At 44.5% G+C, this 24,394-nt stretch overlaps 1 protein-coding gene across 1 annotated transcript in view; it reads right to left on the reverse strand.

The window, feature by feature from the left end:
* The window catches only part of PLEKHG3 (pleckstrin homology and RhoGEF domain containing G3), a 343,950-nt gene that overhangs the window by 13,243 nt on the left and 306,313 nt on the right, over positions 1 to 24,394 (reverse strand). Inside the window, exons 11-18 of the mRNA XM_082242593.1 lie at positions 24,117 to 24,203; positions 23,952 to 23,982; positions 22,578 to 22,673; positions 19,133 to 19,213; positions 18,684 to 18,722; positions 13,444 to 13,454; positions 1,748 to 2,041; positions 475 to 591 (exon numbers count right to left, since the gene is read on the reverse strand). Coding sequence (XP_082098719.1) covers positions 475 to 591; positions 1,748 to 2,041; positions 13,444 to 13,454; positions 18,684 to 18,722; positions 19,133 to 19,213; positions 22,578 to 22,673; positions 23,952 to 23,982; positions 24,117 to 24,203 — 756 coding nt within the window. The remainder of the gene's footprint in view (positions 1 to 474; positions 592 to 1,747; positions 2,042 to 13,443; positions 13,455 to 18,683; positions 18,723 to 19,132; positions 19,214 to 22,577; positions 22,674 to 23,951; positions 23,983 to 24,116; positions 24,204 to 24,394) is intronic.

The raw sequence follows: 24,394 nt of genomic DNA on the forward strand, positions 1-24,394 counted from the left end.
CTTGAGCTACATTAAAAATGTACCTGTTCCAACTTACAAACAAATTGGACTTAAGAATAAACATACAGTCCCTATCTGGATCGCCTGTACTGTGTTTTTTTTACAGATCTGAATGTAGTGCATTGATTTCTATGAGTCAATACCCATAGCACTACTTATGACAGAAAAGACTCAATAAAACATATTTGATCAGTAGCTTTGCTGTATTTTTAGTCCATTAGACACTTTGATACAATTTTAAAGCCCTGATGAAGAGGAAATCTCTGGCTCCTGAAACAGGTTGCCTAATTCTTTACCATTGTGCATATAATATTATTTCACCTGTACCAAAAACATTTTAAACAATGCTCTATATAGTGTATGTTATGTAATAACATTACTGGAATATAGAGAAAGCTGAAGTTGCCTGATATAACTTTTCAGTGTGATGCTAAGTAGATCTTTAACCAACACATACAAATATTATCCACTCACTTCTTCGCTAAATGCAGTTACCTCCACGCTCCGTCTCTTTTCCGGGTTCCCAGAGGAGGATTGACTATTCTGCCTCTTAAATCCTTTTGATGTCTCATGCTGCACATGTTCTCGGTTCTAAAAAACACAGAAAAACCTGATGAAATGCTGTTACTGCACTTTCTGTGTCTGAGGCTGACCTACACAAACTCTGCACTCAAGAACCCAAGGCAAGGGAAAAAATGAAAGGGAAAAGAGAATTAAAAAGTTAACTAAAGGGAAACAAATTTCATATATTGCAGCTTACTAGACCTTCGATGTGCTGGCTGCATTGGTTTTCATTTTTCAAACCAAGAACATTTTCAGCAAGCATAGAAAATGCCTGTGGATTTTGCCATAAATGCAGTATCCTTATTTCCCTGAGCTGAACTGGAAACAAACAATGTTATCTTTGTTCTGTAAACTACTCTTCTCCCTATCCTCTATGTAATGGAAATAACTAAAGGCAGACATGGTTGTAGTCCAGCCTGGGTGGCAACCATGGCTCTTTCTATAGACACAGTAGCCAGCCAAGGACAGGAAGTGTGTTATTCACAGGATTACCAGGTGAAAATACCAATTCAAGTTTGAAAAAGCAAGCCAATGCAGCCACCTCATCTAAGGACTAGTAAACTGCAATACATTAAATATTTGTTCTTGAGTTTAGATATGCTTTAGATATATATATATATATATATCTCTATATATATATATCTCTATGTATATATATATATATATATATATATATATATATATATATATATATATATATATATATATATATATATATATATATACACATATACATACACACACAACGATAAAAAGGAAGCTACTTGGAAAAGAGAACTTTGGCTTTCCAAGTTTTATGGATTATGCAACTTACAAGGAATTATATAAAAAAAGTTCTCATTCAAGCTATTGTTTCCAAAAGCATACATTTATACAAAGACATGTTCCTAATACACACAATTAAATATACTTTATCAAAAGTAGCATTTAGTGAGCATCATGCCTGTTAGAAGTCCATGCAGTTAGCTGACAATTAAGCCAAGTGACGCAACATACAAATGTATTATTCCAGCATTTTCACTCAACCATAACATGAATGATTGTGCTCTTTATCCAAAAAGCCATGCGTGTTTAATAATGAGAAGCATTACTTAGACAGCAGTCACCAATGGAAGAGTTAAATTACTTGGATTAGAAGAGGCGCCTGAGCAATTAAACAGAAAGGAAAATTAAAGACCCTCACCGTAGGCGCACCCCAGGTATCAAGCAAAGTCTTGGCCCTATAGCGCCAGCAATGAATGACTGCCAGTAGGGAGCTGGCAAAATCAGCTACCTGCTCATCATCTCCCAACTGTATTTCCTCCTCATTCTCTTCTTCAGAAGCACTGAGCTCTGCCCCTGAACAGGTCAGGTCTGTGCTGGCAGGTTGCTCCTCATCTCCCTCTGTCTGTGGTTGTTCATAGGTGGGTGTTAGACTGCCATTATTGGGTGGAAGGATATCCTCAAATTCCAGTAGTGCTCCATCACTACCTGCATGCTGAACAAACAAGGAGTCCTATTATACTTCAATCAAGTGGAGTCTATGTTCAATGACTAGGTTTCTCCACCTGGGTGCATCATACATCTTGTTTTCACCTAAAGATACCATGACATACATATGGGAAATCAAACACTGCCTGTAACCTTCAATCTAACAGATTTTGGCCAAAGTATGGACAATATTTAAAGTCAGGTTGCTTTTTGCCTGATCCCAACTTGTAGATGATGAGATAGAAGACATGAAAACACTGTACAATGTGTACAGTGCAATGCTGTTGACATGGGAAGATGGGTCCCAGTAAGATCAAATATTCCACCCTGCTCTTCTCTGCAGTAGTTTCTTTGTGACTACCTAATAAATCTCCATGGGGGCATGTATGAACAAAGCATGTAGGGAAGGGGGGAAAGCTTGGGCAGAGACATTGCAATAACCAATTAGGTTATGTACTTGATTTCAGCTTCAATGATTCTGCTCTGTAAATACTTTTTCTACAAAAAAGTGAAGAAGGTTAGCCTGGCAAACATGTTGAAAAAGAATCACAGAATTCCACTTGCTGGCTAGAAAGAGTAAATGTGTATGCACTATAATTGGGCCTCCGCTTATATACATCATCCTTCAAAATGGTACAGTAATCAGTAAACTTTCCCTCCTTTGTACAAGAGTAAAGTCTGACTATGGATTGAATGGAAGAGTTGCATCTGCTTCTGACAGCATGGAAGATGGAAGCTGGAGAATCTGCAGCAGCTTGGAAAAAAAAATGGGAAAGCCAAACACAAGTGCTACAGTCTTCCAATACACTTCTAATTTGATCTTTCATCAATATCTTCCATATTCTAAGTCAGTGGCGGCTGTGGCTCCATCAATCGGGGGGCGATGTCCTCCGTGTCCCCCCTCCGTCGGACTTCCCCTGCATTTTCTTAACATCACGGCGGCCCTCTCTTCCCTCCTCCCTTGACAATAGGATGGCTTCTCTTTTCAGCCAATCATGAAACAGGTCTCATTACCCGCTTTCTGATTGGCTGGGAGAAGAATCAGTGTGACAATAGCAAATATTCATTCGCTATTGTCAAACAACTGGGTGGCCTCAGGGCACAAGCACATCCGGCAACTTGGTTGTACCAAAGTTGATCAACTTGGTACATTCAGCCTGCCCAGCCTGGGAAAATAGGGATATAGTTTGATGTCACTTTAAGGCCGCATTGAACACTATTGGCACGCATGTAATGGATGTAATACTGGTTGTATTAGTGAAATGCCTATTTCACTTTATGGTGAATACCTTATGTATATATGTATTTATGTTACTGCTGAGATTTACTACCTTACTCAAAATGCAATTAGATCACCCCTCCTTTCGGAGAAGCAAGATGGCGATTGAACATGGAGACAACACCCAAAATAAGACCTCTTGATATCCTGGAAGAAAAACATAGACACATAGATACTCCAATCAATCCAATCACCACCTTATACGTATTATATATGACTATTTCCTGTTCATGACTTTCCTCAGTCTTTAAAAGGAGAAAAGAGGAACAATTAAATTAGAATTTACTTTTTGACTGAACTGTGTGTCAGCGTGGTTGATTAATTTTTGCGCGCAAACGACATTAGGAAGGAGCAGATATATATATTTGAGGACTGTTCTGGTCCAAATCCAAATCACGCATCCAAAAAAAAATAAAAAATTATGCACGAAGTCCTTTTAGCCAACCAAAAAAAAAAAAAACTTGTTTCTAATATTGAAACAGGTCTCCACCGAATAAATTTTTAATATATTTGAAGCCACACCCTCACATTATGGCAGCTTTGAAAAAACAGGATTATATTTGCAGCTGTGCGCACCTGAGATTTCTGGATTTTATTCTAAACCCATTATTTCTGGATTTTTTTCCAGTCAGAAAATGCCCCCTCCAATAACTGCTGATAAAAGCCTGTGTGCCCGAGTAGAGTGCGCCTTGACAGGGATAGGAGGAACCTGACCCCCTGATGGAACAGACCTGAATAACCGTCTATCTGATCAATCTGGAAATGGTCGCAGAGGAAGCAGACAACCCTTTCTGAGGCCCATCCGTTAGCACAAATAGGGAGTCTGACTTCTTAAAAGACTCCGTAGGTTCCTGGTACATTCCAATTGCCTGGACCACATCCAAGGCATGCAAGGCAATTTCCTTCAGATGTTTTGGCCTGGGACACAAGGAAGGCAACACAAGGTCTTCATTCAAATGAAAATCAGAGACAACCTTTGGGAAGAACGACGGACAGGGGCGAAGAACCACCTTATCTCTGTGAATCAACAGGTAAGGTGAACGAAAGGATTACGCCACCAGCTTCGGCACCCGGCGCGCAGGTGATAGCGTAAACAAGGGAATCTCCTGAAGATTCTCAAAGGGAGGCTCATGGAGGACCGGAAGCACCAAATTGAGGTCCCAAGGCAGCAACGGAGTCCGCACTGGAGGAACCAAATGTCGGAGCCCCTGAAGAAAGGTACGTACCAGGGAGTGTGTGGCCAGGGGTTGCTGGAAGAAGACTGCCAAAGCCGACACCTGGCCGTTGATGGTACTCAAGGCCAATTTCTGTTCAACCCCCTGTTGAACGAAGGTCAACATCCGAGCAACTGAGAAGGAGCAAGGATGAACCTCCTGAGACTCACACCACGCAATGTACGTCTTCCACGTACGATGGTAGATCTTCCTAGAAGTAGATTTCCTAGCATCTAACAGCGTTGGAATCACCGACTCAGATAAACCTCTATCCATCAGCACCTGGCTTTCACCTGCCAAACCGTCAAAGCAAGCGACTATAAAGCAGGATTAAAGATTGAAAATAAGAATAAATAAACTGCGCTACCTAGAAACAAATATAAGCAGCTAGCACACTAAAACAGACATGTGTTGTTAAGCAAAATGGAGAAAATTACTGTGCAGAGGAGGATTAAAGATTGGTCATTGGGACAGCAGATCCTCCCTGAGAGGAAGGTTCCAAGGAATGTTGGTAACCAGCCGCACCAGATCGGCATACCAAGCCTGGTGAGGCCTGGCGTCTGGAGCCACGAAGATGACCGGAATCCCTTCCGCCTCGATCCTGTGTAGAAGTCTTGGCAGAAGTTTGAGAGGAGGGAAGGCGTAAGGCCCCTTTCACACACTCCGTCCATTGCACGGAGTCCGTTTTTCTCAGCGGGGGATCGAGCCGCCGATCCCCCGCTGAGCAGCAGGAGGACAGCTGTGTCTCCGCGCTGTGTGCGGAGACACAGCTGACAGTTCCCCATGCATCTCTATGGGGGAGATCGGATGTCAACGGACTGTCAGTCCGTTCTCACCCGATCCCATCCGATCCGCTGGACGGATGGAAAATAGGGTTTCCATCCGTCCAGATTTGACGGATCGGATCGGGTCGGATGTCAGCGGACATGTCTCCGCTGACATCCGATGCCCCATAGGAATGCATGGGGGGACCGTTCAGATCCGCCAAAAAAACGGACAGGCGGATCTGAACGGTCCGCCTGTGTGAAAGGGGCCTAAATCAGATGATACTGACCCCATGGGGCCACCAGCATGTCTGCGGCATCTGCCAGAGGATTCCGTGACCGAGCCAAAAACCTCTGCACCTTTCTGTTGAGCCGAGATGCCAACAGATCCACCACGGGATGCCCCACCTGAGAGACAACTGATGAAACTCCTCCGGATGAAGGGACCACTACCTTTGGTCCAACACCTGCTGAATGAGGTAATCTGCCTGCCAGTTTTCCACCCTGGGAATGTGTAAGGTGGATACGGCTGTAGCGAACTGCCCTGCCCACCTTAGAATGCTACCTCCAGAGCCGCCAGCACACTTTTTGTGCCCCCCTGGTGATTGACATAAGCCACGGCCGTGGCATTGTCAGATTGAATGGGCGCTGGACATCCCTGAAGACGAGCTGTCCAATGGTCTAGGCACAGTGTGATCGCTCGGAGTTCCAAGACATAGATCTATAGTCTGGACTCTTCCAGCATCCAGATCCCCTGAGCATAATTTTTGCAGAGGATGCCTCCCCAGCTAGGCAGGCTGGCATCCGTGGTGACCACTGTCCGATACAAGGAGAGGAAAGATTTGCCCAGCCGAAGCATTGAAGAGCGAAGCCACCATATCAGGGACTCCTTCGTTTCCTGGCTCAGCCTGATCTGATTGTCAAGAGACTGCAGAGTCTTGTCCCATTTGAACAGAATCTCCCTTTGCAGCTACCTCGTTTGGAACTGTGCAAACTGAACTGCCTCAAAAAGGTAGACGCCATCAGGCCAAGCACCCGCATTCAAGTCCGGAGGGATGACCATCTACTGGACAGCAGGAGACGAACTGCAGTCTGCAATTTCTGGAGTTTGTCCAGAGTCAGATCCAGATAGTCCAGCTTTGTGGACAGAACCAACGCAGGCTTCAGAAAATTCAGAATCCAGCTGAACTCCTTCAGAGTTCGTATGGTGATTTCCAGGTTTTCCACCAGAGCAGTAGAAGACTCTGCTTGCAGAAAGAGGTCGTCCAAGTAGCCCAGTACCGCATTCCCCTGTTGGCGTAACAAAGCTAACACTGGGGCTAAACACTTTTGTTAAGACTTGAGGAGCAGAGGCGAGACCATAGGGTAATGTCACAAACTGATAATGCTCTTTTCCCACGGCAAAGCGGAGAAAGCGCTGGTGATCAGCATATTTTGGAATGTGAAGGTAAGCATCCCTGATGTTGATAGAGGCAAGAAAATCCCCCTGATGCAGGGATGCCACCACCGTGCATATAAACTCCATCCTGAACCTTAAGGTCCAGGATTGGACGCACCTTGTCTTCCTTCTTGGAACTGTAAACAGGTTTGAGTAAAAACCCTGAAAATGTTCTGAAGTTGGAACCAGGACAATCACCCCTTGAAGTAACAGGTCTTGTACCATCCCAAACAGACCCTGTAAGCAGTCCGGGACAGGCACAAGTTGGAAGGAAATAACCTTGCCGGGGGACAAGAGTGAACCTTGATCTTGTAGCCGGATGCACTTTCATGCTGGAGCCTTGTCTGCGGGTCTGGAGAAGCCCGTTCTCGGCTTGCCAGACCAGGTTCATTTGGATCCTCCAGGGGAGGCCCTGAAAGGCCTCGAGCCCTTGTCAGTCGACCCCAAGGGATGAAAAAAAACTTATGAGCAAAGGAGGGGGGGGGGGGGGCTAAATCTATGACAAGGTTCCCTGCCCTTAGTAGCCTGTGGAAGAAAGGTACTCTTTCCCCCTGTGAGACCTTTAATGATGTCATCCAGGGTAGCCCCAAACAGGCGATCCCCTTGAAAGGGGAGATCAATCAAGGCCTTTTTAGAAGCCTGGTGCACAGACCAACATTTAAGCCAAAAGACACGCTGAAGGACCACTGCCGAAACAGAGAGCCGAGCCACTCGGAGAGCCACACATAAAAAAGCATCGAAGATAAACTGCAGCCCCTGGACCATCTGGTCTGCCAGCTCAGCAAAGGCAGGGGGAGCTGTTCTCACAGGTCACGGTGTAAAAGCTTAGCCCACTCAGTCAGAGTTTACGATACCAGGGCAATGATGAATACCGGCCTCAGTGCTGAACCAGCCAGAGTGTACATATTGCAGGCCACAACCTTCACCTTCCTGTAGGCCAGATCCCTAAAGGCCGGGAACTCGTCAACTGGAATCATGGTTGCCTTGTTCAATCTGGAAACCTGAGGGTCCAGCACCGGTGGAACAGTCCACTTCTTATTAAGGGACTCCTCATAGGGGTAACGTCTAGTAAATCGCTTAGGGACCCCAAGGGGACGCTTTGGTCGTCCCCACTCTTTAGCAACAATTCTGTCAAAATAAGTGGGGAAAGGACACACCTTTGACGCTCTAGATGGCTTATGAGTGCCAAAGGGAGCCTGCCCCTCCGTGGCAGCTGCATCCTTAATCTTCAAGGTCTCACGCACAGATACAATCAGTGCTTCCACCAGCGGGACTCCAGGACCGCCGTCAGTGCATTGATGGATGGTTGGGACCCAGAGCAGCCTCAGAGAGGGGATCAGGTGGGGAAGATGTGCTCCAAAGACTCCATGAGTCACCAGGGAGACCCCACAAAAAGTGTAAAACACTACAAAGAGACAACCCCCACTGCGCTGGCAGCATCACCCGGTCGCCAGGCACAAAGCACCAAGCGATCCTCAGCAGGGAGAGAGAGAACCTCACCAGACTCACCACCCAGTAGAAACAGGCACCTGCAGCCACCAGGATAATCTGCACTGCATGCGCAGTGATCAGGAAGCAAAAAGATCTAAGAGTCAGCACCAGGGGATGAGGAGGGGCTCCCACCACTGAAACCGCTGGCCACAGGGCTATTTTCAATAGCAAACCACCTCCGGACTACACAAATTCGGCCGACGTGCATAAAAACACACAGGCTACAGCAAAATGGCGGCACCACAAGGCTCCCAGGGAGAGATCCCTAGGCTTTAAGGACAGGCCCAGGCAGGACCGGGGGCCCTGGCAGGAGCCCTCACCAGATACAACCCCCCCCCTGCAGATCTAAACGCCCAGTCACCGGCGCACCCCCCTGCCCCACTATGCCAGCATAGTGCCCTGCCCCCACCCCAGGAGGTGGATCGGACCACCCACATAGCACTTGCACAAGTGGAAGGGGGGATGGGGGGCCCAGATGAAGGGGGATGCCGGACAGGAAGGAGGGGAACCTGGGGGTCCAATCGTCCCAAGGAGGGGCCCACGTCCACCCCAAAACCCTCCAGGGAGAGAGGGGGGGACAGCTCCTCACCATACCAGGAACCAGGTAGGCACCGCTCCAGACAGAACCTCCTCTCCATCGAAATGGGGGGTTGTCGGCCAGGATGAACGCTCTGACTTGGGCCGAGACCCAGTCGTACGCAACTTCGCGATACGTTTAACTCACAGGCCTGTAGCGCGGAGCTGAGGTCTGCGTGCGCTCGCTGGCCAGACTGGATCTAAATTACCCAGCCCGTCACCCCGTCCGGAAGTTTATTGCAGATCTCACAGGAAAAAAAAAAACAGGAGAAAAATTTCTATCTAAAAAGAAAAAATTGCCAGGACCAGAGATCCCAGCAAGGAACTAGGTCTGAAAAACTGAGTACCTATAGCAGAGATGGGGGGAGTATAACTCCTGGGACTACCCATAGGCATAGCCAGATTCTTTTTCTGCCTAGTGCCCTACTCCTGTAGGGGGCAGTATAACCCAATTGTCATGAAGATCAGGAGCTGTGTCCGTCAATGAATGAAAGAGAAAAATGTAAATACTGAGGTGATCAAGAAACTACAATATCACAAAGCAGAAAAACCGAATACAAATCCCTGTTGATAAAGTAATACTATGTCCAAAAAGCCTTCGACAATGAAACTGAAACATTTACAGGTTTGCCTTCTGACTATGCAGACAGAAACAATCAAAGCCACTATATGCATAACAACTTCAGTGGGCCTGGGGTGGTAGAGGGGCAAATAGGAAGAGAAGTTGTATATGTAGACAGCCTATGGTCTGGCTGCTGTGTACAACCCCCCCCCCCCCCCAAACAGGTTTACATCCAGATGAAAGTGATATTAAACCCTTAGTTTTTGAGCACTTTCAGCAGCTAATATCATTACCTACTTAGTATGCATTGCAGTCTTTATCTTTTAGCCTAGGTTCACACTGGGGCCCTTTTGAAATCATGTGAGTTCAGCTGATAAGCCTTCATTTCAGTCTGATTTCGGGGGCGATTTCACAGACATCTGTGCAGGTCCCTCGACAGAGGTCTATTGAAATCAACCCCGAAGTCGCCAAAAGAAGTACAGAAACTACTTTTGGGAACGGGTGCGGCGCCGCAAAGTCAGCATCGCACCGATTCTTTGCTCATGTTCCAGTGTAAGCTGGTGTCATGACTGCTGTCCCAGGTTTCCTGTATCAAGGTGGGTCCTTTCATGTTCCAATATAAGCTGGTGTCATGACTGCTGCCCCAGGTTTCCTGTATCAAGGTGGGTCCTTTCATGTTCCAGTATAAGCTGGTGTCATGACTGCTGTCCCAGGTTTCCTGTATCAAGGTGGGCCTTTCATGTTCCAGTATAAGCTGGTGTCATGACTGTTGCCCCAGATTTCCTGTATCAAGGTGGGTCCTATCATGTTCCAGTATAAGCTGGTGTCATGAATGCTGCCCCCAGTTTCCTGTATCAAGGGGAGTCCTTCCATTTTCCAGTATAAGCTGGTGTCATGACTGCTGCCCCCGGTTTCCTGTATCAAGGTGGGTCCTTCCATGTTCCAGTATAAGCTGGTGTCATTGAGTTAAGACTGCGATTTAATATGGCAAACAAGTAATAAAAACTTACATCAAAGTAAGTATAAGCAGACAAGATGGGTCCTTCCGGTGTCCATGTGGAGGCTGGGGCTTGGAGTCATCACTGTGGGTCTGTAATCATCTCCTCTCTTCCTCTTCCTGTCCAGCAGGAAGTGGAGGGTGTCACAGCAGTGAGATGGAGGCTTGGACAGCAGGGTGAAACCGCAGTGAGATGGAGGCTTGATTTGACTTTGAAAAAGGAGCGCGCGCTGGTTTCCCACCACAGTGCGCATGCTCGGAAACGCGCCAGTCATTACGCCGGAAGATCCTGTGGACAAGCATCACAGCCACTGTGCGGCCCAAGCCTCCATCTCACTGCGGTTTCACCCTGCTGTCCAAGCCTCCATCTCACTGCTGTGACACCCTCCACTTCCTGCTGGACAGGAAGAGGAAGAGAGGAGATGATTACAGACCCACAGTGATGACTCCAAGCCCCAGCCTCCACATGGACACCGGAAGGACCCATCTTGTCTGCTTATACTTACTTTGATGTAAGTTTTTATTACTTGTTTGCCATATTAAAATAATATGTTAAAAGGTGTCTTGGACTCGACATTATGAAAGAAAAAATGATTATGGTATAGTATCCTTAGGCTCCATTCACACTGCTGACAAGTCGCCTGACAAGTCGCGGTCCCTCGCGGTCCATTGAGTAGTACAGGACCCGTTCTAATAGGAGAGACACAAGTCGCTCCGACTTAGAAAAAGGGTCCTGTACTACTTCGGGGCGACCTGGAGGCGACTTGCATTGACTTCCATTATGTGAAGTCCGTGCAAGTCGCGCCGAAGTCGCGGTGCCGCTTCAGTGTGAATGCGGTCTTAGAGTAAACGTAAACCCTAACACATTACTCATGGTCTGCTAATTATACCATTATCTCTTCTAAATATACAAGTGTTTTGTTATATCTGTTCAAGAAGTGCAAAAAATACCTGTTGGTTTTGCCAGACATTTTGTGAACCGATAACTTCTGGTGCTCTCTGCCTGCGTAAAAAGAGGCCAGCCATAGATGGATACAATCTCAGCTGGTCCAGCAGGGTCCTTCCGAGATTCAATCCTTTTATGGGCAGGCTCATTTACCCAAGTTAATCCATCAATAAACTTGGGTACAAACAGCCTTTTGGATTTTTAGCATGTGATTATTGCCAGGTAGGGACCCCTACCTAAGGTGACCAGACGTCACCGGTTTGTGGGGACAGTCCCCAGATTGAGAACACCTCCCCCGGTCCAAGTCTGTCCCCGGATTCAGGGCTGGATTAATGTAGACAGGGCATCCCATGCTGGCTGAGAAAGAGCTTGGTGGCTCAGATGCAGATGCCCCCTGCTACACAACCACACTGCCGCTCCTGCTGCTGTTCAGTGGAGAATAGGCAGAGCCAAAAATTGACTGTGTAGAGCAGTGGTCCTCAACCCTGGCCTACAGGGCCCACTAACAGGCCAGATTTTAGGTATTACCTTGGGGAGATGCAGACTAGAGTACTGCAATCACTGAGCAGCAAATGATATCACCTGGGATGTATTTCAGTCATCTTGAAAATCTGGCCTGTTAGTGGGCCCTGTAGGCCAGGGTTAAGGACCACTGGTGTAGAGGACTGAGCATAGCAAGGCCTCTGTGCATAGCAAACCTCTGAAGCCTGCACTCTATGCCTAACACCCTACTGTATATTATGTAGTCCTGTGCCCAGCGCTCTGTGTATTATGTAGTCCTGTGCCCAGCACTCTATTATGCAGTCCTGTGCCCAAGGCTCTGTGTATTATGTAGTCCTGTGCCCAGCGCTCAGGGCATTATGCAGTCCTGTGCCCAGCGTTCAGGGCATTACGCAGTCCTGTGCCCAGCGTTCAGGGCATTACGCAGTCCTGTGCCCAGCGTTCAGGGCATTACGCAGTCCTGTGCCCAGCGATCAGGGCATTACGCAGTCCTGTGCCCAGCGTTCAGGGCATTACGCAGTCCTGTGCCCAGCGTTCAGGGCATTACGCAGTCCTGTGCCCAGCATTCAGGGCATTACGCAGTCCTGTGCCCAGCGCTCAGGGTATTATGCAGTCCTGTGTCCAGCGCTCTGTGTATTTTGCAGTCCTGTGCCATTTGCCAATAAAAAAAAAAAAAAAAAATGTACCCGGACTTTATTAAAAAACAATCTGGTCACCTCACCGCTACGCCCCCCCTCCCCCCGGGAACACAATAGCTCTGTCTCTGAGATCCCCCCATCAACACTGACTGCGTAAATAAGTGAATCAAGAAAACCCTAAAATCTATGGCCTGTTTTAGGAGGAACGGATTAGGGTAGGTCCTCTTTGGAATCCATGAGACATTAAGTTTGCGGGGCTGACAAGTGCTTAGGAATTCAGCGCGTTTTGCTACATCAAAAGAGGAAGGTAAGAGTAGTCTATATTTTTGGCACATCAACAGTTATTTTTCTGTACTTGCAGTGTGTTTAAAGGGATAAAACATATTGAGATGTGCATATATTCTATAGATGTACTAAATATGATTTTGTTGTATGTTGTCTTGACATGTGCTTTAAGGATGAAGAGCGGTTCCCATTATTATTACCCTTTGGGGTTAGCTGAAGAACAATCTTGAAATGAGCAAATGACATTCAAGATTCACATAGTTTGGGGCATTGAGAAGAGAAGCTTGTTGACCATTTTTCACTTGCGAGTCAAGTCAGCATGATTCCCCAGGAATGAGCAAACAAATGATAAATGGAAAATACTGTAGTGAGACACAGTTGTTTGCACGACAAACAGCCACTGAGTTGACTTAGCAGTATAGCACCTAGACAGAGCAGAATGAATTCAGCTCTATGCATTGATGGACATGTGACATTCAACACAACATCTGCAAGGTGGAAAATCACACGGAGCATGGATGGCTTATCATGCAGGGCTGAAGCTACACAATTTCTTCCATTCATCTCCAATTTCTCCTTTATGTAAATAGCCTGCTATCAAGCATACAAATGATGAATTGTCCTACTGAAGGTCACATAACTTGCTCTGTGTATACACACACGCACACATTTATGCAGGGAAAAGACAAGCAGTATTGGTTTATACAGAACATCTTACCTTCAAGCCCACTGCAGATCCAAAGGGCAAAGAAAGAAACAAGAGAAAAACAATTAATTACAATTGTGTCAGTAAATCCCACTACACAGTACAGTTACATTACTGAACATGATGTCATTTCAGAGGAATGTGCTACATGTATCAGGAACTGATCTTTGGTCAAAATAACAGTATCTGACCAATCACTGACAACTGCCATCGAAATTGATGTCATCAACTGTAAAGGTACCCTGTGCCTTGAAAAATTATTGTTCCCTTCATCGAATACTTATTACCCCAGACACTTTGTTTTAGAATATCTCCTTAGTCCTTTGTACTTGATTTGTCAATTTTCATTATTGCTTTGCAGAAAAATCATCTGTCGGTACCCCCCTTCTCCCCATGTGGCTATATCTATAGAAAATAGCAGACACCAATATACATACTAGATATTTTTTTCAAGAAAAAGTGGATTTTTGCATTCATCGTAAAATCCTCTTCTTGGAGTTTACTACGGGACACAGGAAGTCTTTAACCTTCGGGTTATACTGTCACCTACTATAGTCCAGCACATGATAATCCTGCTCACTACCAGCATGCTTCCGTTTTGTAGCAGAGCAGTGACACGAGCATGATCATAAAACACAGAGGGATGGGACCCTTGTCCCTCGATGGACTCCAAGGATTGACAATCGAGTATAAAAACTCAAATTTTCCTTTTCTCTTCCACTGAGGAATACAGGGAGTCTTGATACAGGGATGGAGACGCTGGGCATTACTTGCTGGTGTCTCACTTAAAGTCCCACATAGCCTATATTTTTCATTTTCATACAGGGAGTCTTTAACCTTCGGAAAGTCTGAAAGCAGTCTAACTGAGGAGTGAGCAACACAGCATATAAATGCTAACAGGTCCAAGAAAACAACAAAGAACTGGGGACTGCCTGTAGCTCAAAGAGTCATCTGAAGAACCTTACACCAAAGCTGGCATCAGATGAACCTGGTAAAACGTAGAATCTAGAGAACAAGTGAACAGAAGACCAGGTGGAAGTTTCAGGGAAGCCGCTGCGTTATGCTGAAAAGGCAGAGAAAGCAGTTCCATATCTAGCGGAGTGCTTCTTCACAGGAAAGAGTAACTCTTCTGGGTGGGAGACCGCACTGGACTGGCTCACTTGGTTGAGGGTCTGTAAGTGAGTGTTGGTGGGGGCGTGTTGGAAGAGTTTGCTTCCCGATGGATCCGTCCCGCGGAAAGGCAATGGTGAGCCCTTTTGAGGGACTAGGGCTGCTACCTCTGGGTACGGCCTCGAGGTTGTTTCAGTATGTACTTGTGAGGGTAGAAAAAAAGGAGTGCCCGATATCACAAAAATTGAGGTGAATAAGTTAACGTTTTATTGGAAGTAGCAAAGCATGATATAAGCAATGCGTTTCAGGGGGGAACAAAGACTCCCCCTTCTTCAGGGCCATCAGAGACAAAAATAAACAAGTACAGAAACATATGTATATAATATGATGTCCATATGTGGAAACAAAAGTTCAAGGCAAAGGTCATCTATATGTCAAAACATCGTAATAAAAAGGTGAAACTATATTTAGAGAGCAAACTGTATACAGATTTAAAAACTATGCATTTTAAAAACTAAAAGATGATTGATAACCAGACCTAGAGGGAAAAAAAAGAGGCCGAATATTGAAATAGATGCAAGGGGCTTCCTTTAAAATAGGAGGTGTGGTCTAAAGTACAAATTCAAAGATACTTGAAACATAAATTTGAAAGAGATGTCTCGTAACCAATAAAGAATCAATGACCCGCTGCTGTGTGATGTGATGGGTAGGGTGTATCCAAACTGTTGTGTCGGTGACCCTAGGATCTGTGGGAGAGATAAGCTGAAGATCAGTATTGGAAAAAAAAAAGAATGGGAGGGAGGGGGGTTGTGGGGGAGGATGATGATCTATTTCAATATTCGGCCTCTTTTTCCCTAGGTCTGGTTAGCAGTCATCTTTTAGTTTTTAAAATGCATGCTTTTAAATATGTACACGGTTTGCTCTCTAAATATCATTTTCACCTTTTATTAGGATGTTTTGACATATGTATGACCTTTACCTTGAACCTTATTTCCACATAAGGACATCATATTATAGACATATATGTTTCTGTTCTTCTTCATTGTTATCTCTGATAGCCCTGAAGAAGGGGGAGTCTCTGTTCCCACCGAAACACGTTGGTTATATCAGGCTTTGCTACTTCCAATAAAACGTTAACTTATTCACCTCAATTTTTGGATGACAGGAAAGAGTAAAACCCGATCCTTGAGACCATGAGCTTGGATGAAGGGTTTTATCTGGGATTACAATGGCTATTAAGCAGAGCTCCACCCAAAAGGGGAAGTTCCACTTTAAGCACTTCTTCCCTATTCCTGTGCCACATTTGGCATGTCATTTTTTTGAGGGGAGCAGGTACCTAATTTTGACCGACTCCCACTTCTGCCCGGATCCCCTAGGCGATCTGAGCGGAAGTTCTCCTCTCCCCCTCCTTCCCTGCAATCTTCTGGGACACGCCATACATGGCAAAAGATTGCCTGACCAGGTACAGCATGACCCACGCATGTGTAGCGCACACCCGGCTGTGAAGCCGCAAGCTGTCATAGCTGGGAGCCCACAGTTGTAATGCCGGCACTGGGGAGAGGAGAGAGTGAGAGACCAACAGTATCTGAAACAGAATAGAAAGGGCAGAAATCTGACCCCCCATGATTCGGCCAAGAGCCAGACACTGGTCCAAAAACAAGCTGTAGGTAAGAGGGAATTTGTCCTATGTAGAAACACCTGGAGTGGAAACCCAGAGACCCACACCAGTAAATCTTTCATGTCCAATGATAGACCTTTTGAGAAATAGATTTCCTTGCTTTTAGCATTGTAAGATTTGCACACTCAGAGATGCTCCTTTTCCTCAGAACCTAAAATTTAACACCATGCCACTAAAGCCAGTTACCGTAAAACAGAATGACAAATACGTCCCTGGGACACAACTTGGTAAAACCAATGAAGTGGCCGCCAGAGTTCTTACCAGGTTGGTGCAAAACAACTGCCTGGGCCAGATTGCCCTCCATCTCGATCCTGAGAGGCAGATAAGGAAGAAATTGATCAGTGTATTGATCCAACCATTCATTGCTTCAACTAGACGATTCCCGTACATAGAGAGAGAGACCCCTGTCCAGTCTGTTGCTGAAGCTGGAGGCCAGGAGGTCCACATCCAGCTTCTCCTATCTGTGACATGGGTCCTGAAACACCTCGGGGTGTAGGAAACACTCTCCTGTGACCAGGCACTGTTGGCTGAGGAAATCTGCCTGCCAATTGTGGAAGCCTGGAATGTACATGTCTGGCAAGGCTGGATCATGAAGTTCTGCCCAAGACAGGATCCTATATACCTCTCGATGTGGCTCCCATGTTCCCAAATATATGACATGTGCGAGTGAATGGTGGTAAGGCTCAAGGCTCACAGATAAGGGTCGGATGGCGAGAGGTGACCAAAATCAATGTAGGCAGCAACAAGGGAAAGTTCCACTTAGCTCTTATCAGACAGGAACAGCAGAAGGGAGATACCTCCACAACACTGAATGACAGGAAAGAATGCAGAGAGTGCACAACAGTACCCAGAGGAGGTCGTCAGCCCTCCCAAAAAGCTAACTGAGGGAATGTCCAATATATGGACACCCAGCAACTTAAGTAATTATGGAAGCTCCCAATGCATGGCCCGACGATCCTACTGATTAAATGAGTCTTCAGAGACAGGGCAATGCCAAGGGCTCACCTGAGAAGCACTCCAAAAGGTAGCTTTTACCAGAAGTCTGGAAAGAGCCATATGTGGAACTTGGAGCTCAAAAGTCACTTCCAGACAATTCCCATAGGTCCAATCCAATGAGGTCCAGATTTGGTACTCCAAAGGCAAGTCTGAGAGCAACCGCCCTGTTTTAACACAGCAAAAGATGTCCATACTGTTAGGACACTAGGGAAAGACATGGTGGTAGTGGAAGATTTTAGGTTTTCCAGTGTTCAGTCTTTTTTATAGCTGGCTGTATAACGTGAAGGCTAAAAGAGTTCCTGTGTCCCCAAATGGACATGGAAAAAAAAAAATATTGAGACTGGCATTGAAAATTCTAGTTGCTTGGCTTCTTTACTACAAGTAACAGATAGGACAAGTATACAGATCAGGACTGACTTGTTCTGGGTTAGCGTCAAAAAAAGGACCGAAGGATTTGGAGCCATGTGACAGTCAGGCAATTAACATTTTCAGAAGGTAAACAACAAAAGCTTAATTTTTCTCAGAGTAGAGTTCCCTTTAAGAACATTTCAATTGACAGTTAAAGTATTATTATGTGGAAATGAATACCTTCACCTTCATTTTTTTTTATTTTTTTCTATTATCTTTAAATTCTTGAAAATAAACAAATGGCATTTCGCCAAACACTGAGAAAAGAATCCATAACAGTCACCCCTAGCTAAGAATCTGTGTACCTGTTTGTGGTGACTGTATTGTAAATCCCTGCAACCTGTAACTCACTTCTGTTTGTTAAACCTATGAACTGTCCCGAGAGTACAGCAATCAGAAATAACCCTTGTAGAGAATTGTAATGCAATGCAAATATGGGCCTGTCAATAAATCATTGATTTCTAAAGTCTTGTGGACATATTATGTAACAGTGCTATAATTAAAATACAAGTCCCAGCAACCAATCAAAATTCACCGGATGCCTAACCAGCCCAAGATGACGTTTTATTGTTTGCTGTATGCAGTTCACTTGGCATTTTGCTCTTGTCCTGGTTTACTGAATAACCCAACCAATTCTGTCTGTTCTGATGGCCATCAAATAAAGACAGATTAGGGAACAAGATAAAATACCAGCAGGTTCTAATAAAAAAAAAATGCTCCCAGGGCCGGTGCTAGACTATTTTGCGCCCTAGGCAAGACCAGCTACTTGCACCCCCCCCCCCCCAAAAAAACTGTACACATTGCCCCCCTTCCTGCACATAATGCCCCCCCCCCCCTTAACCCTACACCCACCTTCCTATACACACTGCCCCCCTCTCTAGAGATGACATCCACTGGGGATGAGGAGATGACAGGAGAGGAATGTGGTACTGGCCATGGCTGTGCCCTAGGTGGCCTATTGGTAGCACCGGCCCTGAATGCTCCTCTAATATAGTATGCTCTTTTGTCCCTCTCCAATTAAGGGAGTTATGTAAAATAATTAAAAAGAAACAGCACATACCTTTCTCACTCAGGTGCTTCAGAATATTCTTTGATGGCTCTAAATAAACAATAATCAAAAATCATAAATTTATTCTATAAACACACAGAGAAGACTCCCCAATTTATTGTAAAATTATAGCAAACCTATCATAGGAAAACATGGTTAGAAAGCATTTGGAACTATTTATAGTATATTCATTGCTTTGTCAGTTATTAGTTTATTTAAATATATGTTATTCTATTTTAGTATGTGTTATTCTATTGGCAATCCTTGACTACTACAAAGGTTATAAATTGGTTAGTTGAAGGACAATGACACAAGAGTGATTGGTTGGCCTCTGCTAACTACCTCTACAGACACTGACCAGCCATTAAACAGTGTCTGGCTACAAATCAGATCTTATTCTTCACTTTCTTAAAAAAAGCGTCTTTTTGAGGCTTCACCAATATAAAACAAAATTCTCGCACCAGACTTTCTGCGACCTTTATCTGCGGTGTGTGCGCTTCCCTCCTTAATATTTCCTGGGATGTATCTAGAATGGTTCGGATCTGGGGACAGGACAGACAACTTGTTAGGATTTTCATTCATTTTATTCCAACACCAGTCTCCCAGTCTGAGCGCAAATAGTATGGGAGACACCAACTATGCCAGAAGGGTTCCATGTTTGCCGCACATAGTTGTGTTCAAGCGTTTGATTTCATCAGCAGGAAGAAAGTTATTGCGCACCGAATGTAATAAAAAGGGAATAGAATTTTACCAAGCAGACCAAGAGTATATTTCCTACAGGAGTATAAAATGGGCAAGCTACATTTAAACTTACATTCTTTGCTTGCTGTAAGAAGCCGATATTTATGCTGACATCATATAGATGTAATATGCGCAAAATTCAGGCGGAGTATCTTCAAATTGTTGTCACTTACCACATAAGAAGCCATTTTTGTAAAGCAGCACCTTCAGGGCGGGTTCACACTATAGTGATGTCAGATATCGCATGTGGTCCGCACCAGAATCGGATCACATGGGTTTTCACACCTATGCAATCCGATTCATGTCCGTATTGACAGTTCGCACCGCAATATGCAAAATAATCTCAGGGTGTCATTAACTTTGTATTGACACTCCCAGCAGTTCGCATATGGCAGTGTGACTGCCTGCGAGTCAGGTGCGATGTGGGAACTCCCAGTGGATTTGCAGGGTTTCCACATCGCACCAGTGTGAACCGGCACTAAAAGGGATTGTGAAGGTAAATGAAAAAGAAACACACAACATGTCTATACCTACCTGCTTTGTGCAATGGAATTGTACAGTGTCTGCAAATCTCTTCTTTTCGGTCCCCTGCTGGCATTCCTGGCCCCTTCCCCCATCCAGTGCCCTATGGGAAGCCGCCCCCATGGGGGCACTCGTGCGTGCTCACTCCCTCATCACTGGCTTTGATTGACAGCACTGGGAGCCAATGGCTCCCAGTGCCCCAGGAAAGCCAGCGAGAACCAGAAGTGAGGGGAGAGAAGAGCTGCAGGCGTGCATGATGCTGGATCCAATGAGGGCTTAGGTAAGCAAAGGGGGGGGGGGGCTGAGAGGGATGCTGACACCTAAACATTTTTTACCCTAATGCAAACAATGCATTAAGGTAAAAACATTTTAGGCTTTACAACCACTTTAGGGAGCATTAGTATTAGTGCTCTTCCTTCTAGCCCTTTTTTTTACTGGTTGGCCATATATTCATATAATTAAGCAGTTGCATGTATTTATGTTGCAAACAACAAACAAACACAGGGGCGCACGGGCCTAGTGCATTATCCTTTGATTGGTTTATTTATTTAAAAGAAGAAAGATTAAAAATACTCACGAGTTCTTGGTTAAAAGCATATCACATAAGGAACGCAGTCCTCAGTCGTGTGATCCGAGGGTAAGTTGTCCCTTGAATTCGTAATGGCTAACGCGTTTCAAGGCTTAGCCTCTTCCTCAGAGCTTGAGGAAGAGGCTAAGCCTCGAAACGCATTAGCCACTACGAAGCCATTACGAATTCAAGGGACAACTTACCCTCGGATCACACGACTGAGGACTGCATTCCTTATGTGATATGCTTTTAACCAAGAACTCGTTTGTGAGTATTTTTAATCTTTCTTCTTTTAAACAAACCAATCAAAGGATAATGCACTAGGCCCGTGCGCCCCTGTGTTTGTTTGTTGTTTGCAGTATTTCCGGACTTCCCTGGTCGTTAAAGGGCAGCAAGGTCGCAGCATTATCCTGGGTTGCAGAGTCCACAGCTCCAGAAACAGTGGAAAGACCCTAATAAGGTGGACTAGTAACTACACCTCTCTGAGCGCAGGGAACTGGTGCTTTGCACCAAAAAACTCTATGTATTTATGTTGTTTGGGGAAGCCAGAATAAATGATATTCTCTCAACAAATTAGTGAGCTATGCAGAACGCAAAACAGAGCTGGGTTGCGTTGAAGAATAAATTAATAAATGCAGCAAATTTGGATAAATGCATGCAGAACAGGGGTTTAATCATTGGAGCAACAAGATGATAACTTAAAGCTATATTAAAACCCAAAACCAATAATTAATATATTGCAGCATACCAATGATTAGATGGTGGCTACATTAGTTTTCTGTTTTTAAGGCCTTTTTTCCCCTTTGTTTTCATCTGGTGATCTGGCCAGTAACACACTTCATGTATTAGCATGCCCCACTCTGGATGAAGGAGCACAGAGGCACAGCAGAAAGCAGAATTGGTAATCTGCAGGGAGGGAAGTGTTAGATGGACTAGCAGATTTAGATACACTAAGGCTGCATTCACACTTGAGCGTAGCATTTTCGCGCGGTTTTTACCGCGATTTTCAGGCGTTTTTGGAGGCAGGCATTGACATCTATCAAAAACGCTGGTAATCAGCCCAAAAAGAAGCTCATGTACTTTTTTAAGCTACAGGCGTTTTGCTTCAGGCGTTAAAACGCTCAGATGTGAACAGGGGCCATTTAAATGAATGGGGTTTTACTTGTTGGGCGTTTTGGAATGTTTTTTTTTTGAGCGTTTTTGGAGCTGAAAAATGCTCAAAAACACCCAGGTGTGAATGGAGCCTTACAAATTAAAGTCAAATTCAAGCCCACACTGCAGTTACAGCAACATTTGTTTTTGTTTGGGATAAAGCTTTCACGTGAATAAAAGCCGATCACTGTAAACACCCCGTCACTGGTAAATGGTTTGTCTCAACACTCAACTGATAAAAATGGCAGGACAGCTTGTGCTGTTTAAAAACAACACATTTACTGGGCAGATCATCAGGTGAAAATAAAAGAAAGAAACCCTAAAAAAGAAAACTAATGCAGCCCCCGTATCTAAGAATTGGTAAGCTGCAATATATCTTTTTTTGGGGGATTTAATTCCACTTAAAAAAAACATTAAAAAAAAGGACAGTAGAATGCGTGTAGACACTGAGGATTAAACCGAAAAACTGAAGAAAAGGCAAAACAATAGAGGCATTAGCAATCACTAGTTCATTGCAAAGAAAAGTCAGCAGAGACAGCAAAATCCAAATATTTGAAAGGATAGAGCAAATTTTCAAATCTTTAAATATAGAAAGCATCAACAATGTCTTGCCAGGTGATAAAGGAGAACATTCTCAAAGCCAATATAAAAGTCAATGCTATATTCATGGCCCAAAACATGAAGCAAATGCTTTTACTTTGCACTGAAAGAAATAATAAATGTGTGAATAACATGTTTTCTGATTTATATGTGTTCTTTCTTCCAAAAAGCCCAAATCACTGATAGTTTTTTTTTTTTTTAATAATGAAAAGTAAATGCTATTATTTGGAAAAGGGCCGATCTTATTTTCCATCCCAATGCCAGGAATGTTAGCAGCTTTACACCTTGACAAACAATATAAATATTTCATTTCAGTATTATACCTGACTGTCTGCGCCCCGACCGCAGCACGACTGTAGGGTCAATTGTTGACATAGTTTTCTTTATTCTTTCCGGACTATATTTGTAACGCCCAGGATCTGGAAAGAAGAAGAAGAGTATGGGTGAGCTCTAACATCATGGTTCTGTTCAATGGCAAAGGAAAAGCGCACCTCTATGACATGTCCTCCTTAAATGGGAGCCCCCTTTAACATGACCAGGAATAAGAAAAAGACTAAGGCTCCATTCACACTTGAGCGACTTGACATGGAACTTTTGACATCAAAGTCACATGACAAGCCACAGCACATTCTTTTCGATGACACCTGTTCAAATCGGTTCGACTTAAAGCAACTTAGAAAAGGTGCCTGTACTACTTTGGTGCAACTTTGGTCCAGAGAACGTAAAGTCAGATCAAAGTTGCACTGGAAATTGTGTGACTTTGGAGACGCGCTAATGTGAATGGAGCCTAGGTAAGAAATATTTAAAAAAAAAAAAAAAAAACAGCATACAGGCGGTCCCCAGGTTACAAACATCTGACTTACAAACGACTCCTACTTACAGATGGAGGGAGACAACATGAAGGGAGGAGAAATCACTCCTAGGAAGGGAAATTCACTCCTGTAAGAGTTCTCATGGGAAAAAGGGGTCTCCACTGAAGCTTTATCACTAATCCTTGTTTCCACAACAACCCAGATTTTTCAAAATCCAATTGTCATAGGGACAAAGTGAGGTGAAATCTTCTCAACAGGGGCACAGACAGCAAAACAAATGTTACAGGGGTGTTAACTCTTCCCTATGCTATCCGAAAAACGTAAACATTATATTTTTGGCTGGAGCTACACTTAAAGCGGTAGTATACTCCGCTTTTTAAATTTTACCTACAGGTAAGCCTTTAATAAAGCTTACCTGTAGGTAAAATTAATATCTCCTAAACCTACACGGTTTAGGAGATATTCACCCTGCATGCAGCCTCTGACACCAGCGGCGCATGCACTCTGAAGGTTTGGCGGAAAGTGAACTCCCACGCGCATGCGCGGGAGTGACGTCATCGTGGCTCTGGCCACTCACAGCGCCGGAGCCACCGAACCCGGAAGAGACACCGAACAAAGATGTCGGCTGCCTCAGCGGTGTCTGGGCGACCGTGTCGGGGCTTCATTCTAAGGCAAGTATTGCGATGCATACTATCTCATTATGCCTTTGTCCTGCAGGGTTTGGTTTTTTTTTTTTAAGGATACAACCACTTTAAAAAAAATGTACCTGTTCTGACTTACAAATTCAACTTAAGAACAAACCTACAGCCCCTATCTTGTTTGTAACCCGGGGACCCCCTGTATTAAATAAAAAATATTAGCTAAAAATTATCTCTGCACACTTACATGCGTCCATCTCTAGAATTGCTTCCTTGGCCTAAAATAAGAAAAGAAAAAAAAAAACATTTAGCCCGAATTTTGCACCACTTTGAAGGAATACGTCCACACCTGAACAGGTGTTCTCCATACACGCTGAGCATTGGTGTCAGAATTGTAATGGTATGATCTTACTTTCTGTGGAATGATGGCATGGTGATTCTCTAGGATAAGTTTCTTGATGTGATGAGTCCAGAGACGTTTCTCCTCCACTGTTTTGGCCTGTTTAAAACCAGAATTAAATGAAATTCATAAAAAAAAGTTCAAACTTTTATATCTGAGCATTCAGTGCATATGGCTGAATGCACATTACTGTCTGTGATACATCTGTGCAGCCGGCTCTTCATCTTACTGGTACAGAGGATGCACAATGTGCTTTTGTGAATGGTTATCTTGGTGGTAGGATAATTCCC

The sequence above is a fragment of the Pelophylax lessonae genome (assembly GCF_965119305.1).
Source record: "Pelophylax lessonae genome assembly, chromosome: 13".
Classification (NCBI taxonomy): domain Eukaryota; kingdom Metazoa; phylum Chordata; class Amphibia; order Anura; family Ranidae; genus Pelophylax; species Pelophylax lessonae.